Source organism: Lactuca virosa, chromosome 1 (genome assembly GCF_052849685.1).
Source record: "Lactuca virosa cultivar CGN04683 chromosome 1, Lactuca_virosa_CGN04683_v6, whole genome shotgun sequence".
Lineage (NCBI taxonomy): Eukaryota > Viridiplantae > Streptophyta > Magnoliopsida > Asterales > Asteraceae > Lactuca > Lactuca virosa.
In genome coordinates, this window is record NC_136426.1 from 292,446,632 (window position 1) to 292,456,021 (window position 9,390).

Sequence of the window (9,390 nt, forward strand, 5' to 3'; positions counted from 1 at the left end):
GTCAAAGAGGAGAGAGGGGAAATTACGAAAATATCCCCTCTCAGCAGAGAATTCGTCGTTCCGCGTAGCCCCGTAGAGCTTTCTCCGCGGAATACGTGTCTATAACCAGAAAAATGTGTTTTGATGACTAAATTTTGAAACACCTAGAAAAAAAAATTTGACCATAGCCGTATTTTCCCCTTTACTCAATTTCCCTGTATTTTTTGTGACGGCTAATATAAAACGTGGATTATTCCATCCTCTGGACTCCGGAGATAAAACCAACGATGAATCAGGGCTTAGTTCGGATACTCCGCCCCACACGCAACATATCCTGCGCTTTCACGAACCTTCCGGTGCGGAATCATATCCGATGGATCAACACATACTCTACGATGAAGTTTTAGTAAACGGCAGCAAAACAGCACTCACTTTGTCCGCCGATGGGATACTCCAGTGGTACGATCACCAGAATGTTCTTCAATGCCTCTCCGTCGAGAAAGAAGTTCTCGGAGTGTCAATAGTTGGGCAACAGATCATAATTAGGTCATTCGTTGAGACCGAAGGTGGCGGATTTTGCTTTGGAAGTAGCACAAGGAATTTGGTGAGGAAGAGCTTCGTCTTCGAGCCTTTGTCGGAGGATTCGCGACTGAATTTGTGCGAGAAGATTCAAGGATACGTTGACTCATTAGGTAGTTCATCAACTTCCCCCAATTAAATATGCCTGAATTCATGTATGCGCATTTATAACGTGTGAAAATGTGGCTTAGTGACATAAATGTGCTTGAAAATCTCGTAAACCTGAAACTTTTTGGTACAAATCTATCGAATTATCGTTCAATAGATGAATGTAACTGTAGTAGCGAAAAGCTTTAGAAGCAGACAAATTTTTTTGGTTGCTGAGTTGATGTTGAAGTTAAACATCTCTGCTATATGTTATAAATCCATCAAATTTTGTTCAAGTACATAAACAGTTTACTTATTTCTTCATATCTCTTAAAATGGTTGTCTGTTGTCATGACAGGTCGACCAAAGAAGCTGTTTGTATTTGTTAACCCTTTTGGAGGAAGGAGATCTGCTTCCAAGGTTTTCACTGATGATGTAAAACCTATACTCGATGATGCTAATATCGAATATACTTTACAAGGTTTGTTTCATACTTTCACTTGCATCTCTTAATCATCATGCATTGCACATTTTATTTATTGTAGTCTAATCATGCTCATTAGGGTTGTTTTTAATCTCAGAAACTAAATATCAGCTTCATGCGAAGGAAGTTTCTCATACATTGGATCTTACAAAGTATGATGGTATTATTTGTGTTAGTGGAGATGGGATATTGGTTGAGGTTGGTTTGTTATGCATATCTTCCATAAGAAACAAAAAAAACCTTGAATAGCAATTTAACCTCTTTGCCTTTCTTCCATGGGTTGGAAATTCTAGTAGGTTGTTAATGGATTGCTTGAAAGAGAAGACTGGGAAGCAGCACTAAAGATGGCTATTGGAGTTATACCTGCAGGTATGTTCATGTTTCCCTCCCCTTTGCTATCAATATATATTTTATTCAATTCCTTCAGGAATGAACCATTCCATTCTTTTTTCTGATTCCATCATCTCAAACACTATCTAATACTTGACATGAACATATATCATATATGATAAAGGTACTGGAAATGGCATGATAAAATCTCTTCTAGATTCTGTTGGTCAACCATGTACAGCTGCTTTTGCTATGCTAGCTACAATCCGAGGTATAGTTTTTCTTTTTGATCATTTCTTTTGCATTCCCTATTTTTTTTTTCATACAAATCATGTAACTTAATTTAAGTTTTTAAATTGCATGTTCCATTTTTTGCAGGGCATAAACGATCTCTTGATGTAGCCACTATTTGGCAAGGGGAGACAAAGTTTTTTAGTGTCTTGATGCTTGCATGGGGTAATATACTACTCAAGTATTTTAACTTTTAAACGTTCATTTTGGTTCTAAGGGCGTTTTTGGAATTCTGTTTCGTTCCATTCTGGTTGCAAATAACTACGGAATTGAATTTATTGGAATTCATAACATCTTATTACCAGTGATGGGATTCAATTTCGCTCCCCCTTCATTTGTATAAATAACTGAAGTACTCTTTCTAAATTCCATTTGTATGTTGATTTCTTGTTTTTACTACTATTAACTTTTTTTGATTTACTGTTTAACCTTTGTTTTATAATTTGTTTTCATGTGTATATTTACTGATATGTATGATTTATGTTTTACTTGATAATAGTTTTAAAAAGGTTAATAGAAGATAATTTAGTAGTTTTTAAAAGTATTTGAAAAAGTTTTGTGAACAAAAAAACAATAAAGGGTAATTCTATTAGAAAGGAATTGAATATCAAGGAATTAAAATCAGGAATGTTGTTATTATTATTTTTAAATAGTTGCTGATAAACGCTTATTTTTTCTTCTTTTTAAAATTTAAAGGTCTGATAGCAGATGTAGATATCGAGTCTGAGCAGTATCGATGGATGGGAAGTGCTCGAATGGATTTCTATGTAAGTTCAACAGCTTTTATTTTTGCATTTGATAATTTATACTAAGGTTATGTTTGACGTATTAGCTGAAAAACTAGCTGATAGCTGAAAAGCTAGCTGATAAAAAATGTCGTTTGGTAAAACTGGCTGAAAAGCTAGTTGAAAAATATAAAAAATGACATAAAAGGACATTTAAAAAATTGTGTTTCTATAATTAATTAAGGGGTATATTTGGAAAATTTTAGACAAGCTCCTAAAAAGCTAGTCTAAGTAGCTTTTTAAAAAGCTAGCATATAAGCTACTTTTTGGCTTGCCAAACATGACAAAATAAAAAAGCTCGAAAAATAAGCTAGCTGTGGCGCACCAAACACAACCTAAAAGACTGTTTGATAGTTGCTGACTGAGTCAGACCCAGCCTCTTGTCAACCCCAGTAAGAGGCCTATATATATATCAGTAAGAGGCCTATATATATATCAGAGGCTTCTAATAGTGGTATCAAACAGTCTGTAAGAGGCATATGAAACAACCAAGCCCTAAAGTCAACCTGAATTGATGATTTTTGCAAAAACTTACTTGTTCAGGGTCTTCAAAGGATTATAAGATTAAGAAAATACAACGGGTGTATTTCATTTGTGCCAGCTCCTGGATTTGAAGATGTAGGAGAGGCAAGCAGTTTGGGTGTTGAGTCCATGTCCATGGAACCTCCTATCACCCAACAACATGGTTACCATGGCCCTAAGGTTGATTTAGGGAATTCAATCTGGAGAAAGGTTAATGGTCCTTTTATTTCCATTTGGCTTCACAATGTTCCTTGGGGTGCTGAAAACACCATGGCTGCACCCAATGCCAAGGTTCCTATTCTCTTCTTCATACTTTCTTTTCTTCTTATTACAGTATATTGTATATTGTAAAAGTTGCTATTTCTTACATTTAATTTATAACCATATTTTGCTTATTCCTTTTCTTGTTTTGATGTGTAGTTTGATGATGGTTATCTAGACTTGATTGTAATGCGTGATTGCCCAAAATTAGCCTTGATATCCTTAATGTCTGAAATGAGTAATGGCCATTACGTAAAATCACCACACGTTTTGTATATCAAGGTGAGTATGAATATAGATATATTTAATTTTGTAATATGAAAAAAAAAAAATGAATAGAAGTACATTGCTATTTATTGCATTTGACACTGGAATCTTCCATTACTTGATTTGACTTTTATGGTGGAAAGGTGAAGGCGGTTGTGTTGGAGCCTGGTTCGAGGACAAGTGATTCAACAAAGGAGGGAATCCTTGATTCCGATGGTGAGGTTTTGGCAAGAGGTAAGGGAACATACAAGTGTCACTTAAAGTCTTTAATGGTTTATGACAAGTTGCAAATAGTTGTGGATCAAGGTTTGGCCACATTGTTTACGCCTATTTGAATCTGTATTATTAATATTATTATTTGTTTTTCTCACATATTGTTTTATTAATACATTTGATGATTTTTTATTTTTAAAATGCAAAAAGAAAAATTACAATATAGTTTTTTTGAAATCCGGGTATTCTGTTGAACTAAATTGAAGAAAAGACAAAACATTTGATTCTGATTCTGAAACTTGAATTCCATTCCATCAAACAACATATTGTTGAAACTTGCACCCTTTTCTAGGGTTATTTTTGATGATGGTGACATTCTCTTCTTTTGCATACGGGAGATATCAAGAGCGAGTCGTTAATCCAACTTTTTGGACAAATATTAGCAATTTGTCTTATTGAAATTAGCCTCACTTTAATGCATGTCAAATACAGTACAAGATTGTTGTCTTGTATGTTCTGATCCGATTTGGCAAGTTCACTCTAATGCATGTTATGGGTTAGTTTAACCCATAAATAGTATTTTAAATAAATAAATAATTAATTATTTATCTGTATGCAACAGCATTACATTAGTCTGTAAACAGGGTAAGGGAAAGGTAAGATGGTCGACAGCTCTAACGTAGGGTTGAGATACTGCCTCCGTAAGAGACTTCTAACAAAAAAATAAAATAAAAATGCAAATACAAATACAAATACAAATAAATATATAGAAGAATTTTTTTTTTCATAATCTTGTTAGAAATGATGTATCAGAATAGAAAATGTCAGTTCGGTTCGTGATGGGATTATAAAATGGTGTATGACCAAATGAAGACACCGACAAATGAAAAAGAAAATATGCATTTTTGGGGCATGTGTAGCCAAGTAAAATATAATAAATAAGCAAGTAGTGGAAACACATATAAGAAAGTGAGTGAAAGAAGATACTAGATTTGCTTAGGAGCAAATAGGAAAATAAAATTATGCCAATACTACTTCGCCGCTTTGATTTTATGCCTCGATACTTTCTTATATGAGGTTGATTTTATGCCTCAATACTTTCTTATATTTCTTATATGAGGTCATGTCAGTAAGGCCTATCTTTCCACTTCCTTCTTGACTGCCTTCTCGACACCATCAACTGTCATTCTTCTCCTCGACACCATCAACTGTCATTATCTCTAGCCTCCTAACAGCAACAATAGTTAGTCTCCTATGGACATAATCAAACCACCACAATCTTCCTTTCCTTATTTTGTCTATGATCTGCGCCACCCCATTTGAGTTTCTTATAGACGAGTTAATATCATGTCCAATAATGTTCTACCACATGTCTACCACAACATTCTCATTTCTACAACCATCTTCCTCTCATGTCTCTTCTTAACCGACCAACATTTAGATCTCTTCAACAACGTTGACCTTATCACCATCTTATAAAATTTTCCCTTTAGTTTATTGACACTTTCTTGTCACACAAAACTCTTGTTGCTACCCTCCATTTTAACACCATCCTGCTTTTTATACGGTATGTAATGTCTTCCTCAACATTACATTCCTTATAGATCATAGAACCTATGTATTTGAAGCACTTATTTGGGTGTAAAACATGTACATCGACACATACTTCTATTTCTTTACCACTTTGATTCCTATTGAAATTGCAGTATTCCGTCTTAACAATGCTGATACATGGCTTTTTTTTTTTTTTTTTTTTTTTCAAAGATGACTTCCATGTAGCCAACCTAGTCTTCAAATTTGTTCAAGACTTGGCCACTAAAACTATGTCGTCAGTAAAAAGCATACACCATGGTATCTCTTCGCGAGTCTCGCAATAGATTTTTGTCTATAATCAAGGCAAAGATGTAGGGACTAATAGAGTTGAGCCCTGATGAAGTCTGATTTCAATAGGGAAAGCCTCTGTGTCCCCGATTGTAGTTCGAAGGCAGATTGTAGACCGATAATATATATCGCGTATCACCGAGACATAACTCAATGGGACCCATCTGAGCTTCCAAGGTCTTCCAAATCATCTCATGCAAGACAATATCATATGCATTCTCAAGGTTAATGAACACTATGTATAGATCCTTATTTTTTTCTCTCGATATTTCTCTATAAGACGTCGAAGTAGGTTAAGCGCCTCAGTAGTAGACCTCCTCGACATGAAGCAAAATTGATTTTTCGATATCATAGTTTCTTGTCCTAACCTAGCCTCTAACACATTCTCCCATAACTTCATGGTACGACTAAGAAATTTAATATGATATCATAGTTTCCTATGTTTACGGGTTTTAATCTATGTTGCAATACACAATCCTCATCTGGAAACACACTGCAGTCGATGCATGCCCATTATTCTCGTTTACGAACCAGTATATAGTTGATTTGGATGCGATTCCCACTTCCACTTTGAAAAGTAATTAGATGCACATCCCCTTTTTTAAAGTACTATATTGTGTGCAACTTCAAACCCAAGCAACGTACCCCCCTCTTTATTCCTACTACCATAACCGAAAGCACCATGCACTCCCTAATATCCATTGATTTCCCTTCCTATATGACCATTGGAGTCTCCCCATACAGTTAGTCGTTGGTCCTCCCACATGATTATAAGTAAATTATCTAATGATTCCCAAAAACTATGCTTTTGTGAATCCTTTAACCCGACGTATGGGCGTAAACACGTAAGACATTCACCACTTCCTCTTCTACTATAACCTTTTTTTGATCATCATGATCCTATCTCGACATATACAAGCTTCAACTACGTTGTCTTTGAGCTCTAAACACACCAAGATACCCACCCAATTCTCGCATTCTTGATGTCGGAATACCACAACTTATACCCATTACACTCTCTAGCTTGTGCCCCCTTCCATTTAGTCTCTTGAATACAGGCAATACATGAGGGATGAAAAATGTTTACATGATTGATACATACGTTCACAGAAAAACGATACATATAATCTTTCTTATACAAGAAACTATATTTGATTTTTTAACAAAGGTACTCATGTATTACGTAATGGGTAATAGATATATGAATTGTTAACTGGTGGAAGTCTACTAAATGAAATTGGGAATTTTGACACTAAAAGGGTGGTAATTGTAGCATGGATAATGATTATATTGAGCAATGATCCAAAAAATTAATTAAATATGGATTATATTAAGCAATGACCCAAACAATTAATTAAAACTTTAAGATGTATATTTAGGTGGTGTTTGTTTTTCTGCAAAAGCTCTTCTTGACCTCTTATGTCTGCGCCGTGCAGACAGTGTGCCGACGTTTGATCTCGCATACAGTTTTTTAGAAGACCGCAGACCTAAAAAAAGGTCTGTGCGTCCTCCTCTTGGCGCAAATATGAACCGTCTTCTAACATCTTCTAGCATTTTCTTACCTCTTCCACAATGTATATATAACTTTTAAAAAAAGAAAATATTTTTTTTGGTAATTATTAGTATCGTTTTTTATTTTTTATATTTTTGTCCTCCTCCTTTCTTTTTATATAATTATTTGTTTCTTTATTTATTGTTTTTTTTATATCAACCCAAATGTTTATGTATATGATTATGTACATATTTTTCTATTCAGATAATATATTTATCCAAATAATTTTGACATATTTTTGTAGATATTTTTATTTTTGTGCACGTTTATATTTAGTAGGCAAATCTAGTAACTTTTTTTTATATTATTTAGGATAGAAACAATATCATCCATTAATTAGTTCATATATATAATATCAAAAATCTTAATGAAGCTTTTCAGTTATCATAATTTATGCCACGTTAATAACTAAGTTCATTTAATTTTTTGATTATTGAATCCCAACATAATTTTAGCCCTTCGAATCTCAATCACATCGTCGAATTTTGTATCAGTTTCAGTTTATTATTTTCGGTTTGTTGCGTTTTTATCAGGGTTTTTTATCGGTTCGGGTTTTGCTCATCCCTTACTATATTTGTGAATTAGTTGTATGCTTTATTCAGTTGCTTAAGTTATAGTTGATGAAAATTTTAGTTTGTCTGCAGACGTTAAAAAACAAACAGTTTTCTTTTTGCAGACTGCTGACATTTGGTTCATCTCTTCTACTGCAGAAGTTTGCAGACGTGGTTCGCAGACTGCATATATTTTGTCTTTGAAAAAACAAACAACACCTTAGTCTTGGTAATTAGTAATTTGATATCAATTGACCGAGGGATGGCCAATTGGGCCTAATGGAAGTCTAACATTCTTAATAACTAAGTTTAATGGAATCTTAATTTGTTTTAATGAGATTAAAAATTAAAGACATATTATTAGTATTTGTAAATAATGTTGGGTAAATTACACGAATGGTCTCTGTGATTTGGGGTAATCTGCGTAGTTGGTCCTTAAGAAGAATTTTTAACTCGGACGGTCCCTATTGTTTTATTTTGTTGCGTGTTTGGTCCCTACCACTCTTAAAAAGACTGTTTTACCCTTATTGTTATTTTTTATATTTTAAATTCATTTTAATAATTATTTCTTATTTTCACTATTTATATTATTATTATTATTGAAAAACATAATTATCTTACCTTCTCCTCTAATCCAACCCACCCCTCACTCCTCCCCCCCGTTCACCATCTTCTTCCGGTAATCCTCCTCCCAACCACCATCAACCTCTTTTACTTCTTCAGCAAGGCTGTTGTAAAACCTCCACCAGAAAAATGTTGAAGAAACCAGGAATAGAAACCGAAAAATCTGAAGCAACGTGGAAATTAAACCGGAAGAAAATCGTCGGAGAAATCAGATCGGGAAAAGCTTACAGAAACCAGATCGCCGGAAAAGGTGGAGGAAGCCGGAGAAACCAGAGAATCCGACGGGTTGTCCTTCTATTTAACCCCACCCCCCGTCGCTCAGCCCACCCATTTATCCCTTAATGTCGACACCTTATATCAAAAACCCTAACATCCTTCTCCTCCGATTGAAACTGGTGATTCATAAGGTGAAGGCACCGTTGAAACCCTCGATTGAAATCGTCGGTGTTTGAAGTGAACTAGAACCACCCCAGTCATTGGCATTTGTATTAGAAACCATGTGAATCCGAGCTTACTGTGATTTTTACACCTGTTTGAAAATCGTTTCAGCAACCTCATGAATCGGATTTTGATTTTATTCTGATTATGATTTTCATCTTGATTGTTTGATTTTGTTTTGATTATCATCAAATCCAGTTTTATTAACATCGATTTTGGTTTCAATTTCCTTCGGGCTTGATTTTCATTTTCACAGGTTTGACTTTGTTACTCATCATCTTTAGTTTTAATTTTGATTTCAAGTTTGAATTTGGTTTTGGTTTCATTTGCGTTGTTAGGTTTGCTGGGGATGAAATGGAAGAGATATCAATGGATCTTTTATCATAGGGGGAAGAAGACGAGTTGGTTGTATTGGTCTGTTATTTGCCTTTTTCAGGTGGCAGAGGACTATGGAGGTTGCCGAAGGACATGTGGTGGTTGTTGGAAGCTTGGTCTAGGACTTCTACGTTTTTCATTGATTTTGAGAGAGAGAGAGAGAGAGAGAGA

General features: G+C 34.7%; 1 protein-coding gene across 2 annotated transcripts; it reads left to right on the forward strand.

Annotated features, from left to right (window-relative positions):
* The first annotated feature begins 255 nt into the window (after window positions 1-255).
* Window positions 256-4,021, forward strand: LOC145167144 (sphingosine kinase 2-like). Of its 2 annotated transcripts, XM_079086240.1 has the most exons (10): window positions 256-671; window positions 1,004-1,126; window positions 1,227-1,327; window positions 1,426-1,498; window positions 1,644-1,730; window positions 1,838-1,915; window positions 2,447-2,517; window positions 3,079-3,348; window positions 3,478-3,600; window positions 3,729-4,021. In XM_079086240.1, exons 1-10 carry the CDS (start codon window positions 353-355, stop codon window positions 3,918-3,920), a joined length of 1,437 nt encoding a protein of 478 aa, XP_078942366.1. In that variant the 5' UTR covers window positions 256-352; the 3' UTR covers window positions 3,921-4,021. The 2 variants fall into 2 exon arrangements, with proteins under 2 accessions (XP_078942366.1, XP_078942368.1); XM_079086242.1 differs by lacking the exons at window positions 256-671; window positions 1,004-1,126 and having other exon boundaries at window positions 1,229-1,327; window positions 1,423-1,498.
* The last annotated feature ends 5,369 nt before the right edge of the window (window positions 4,022-9,390 follow it).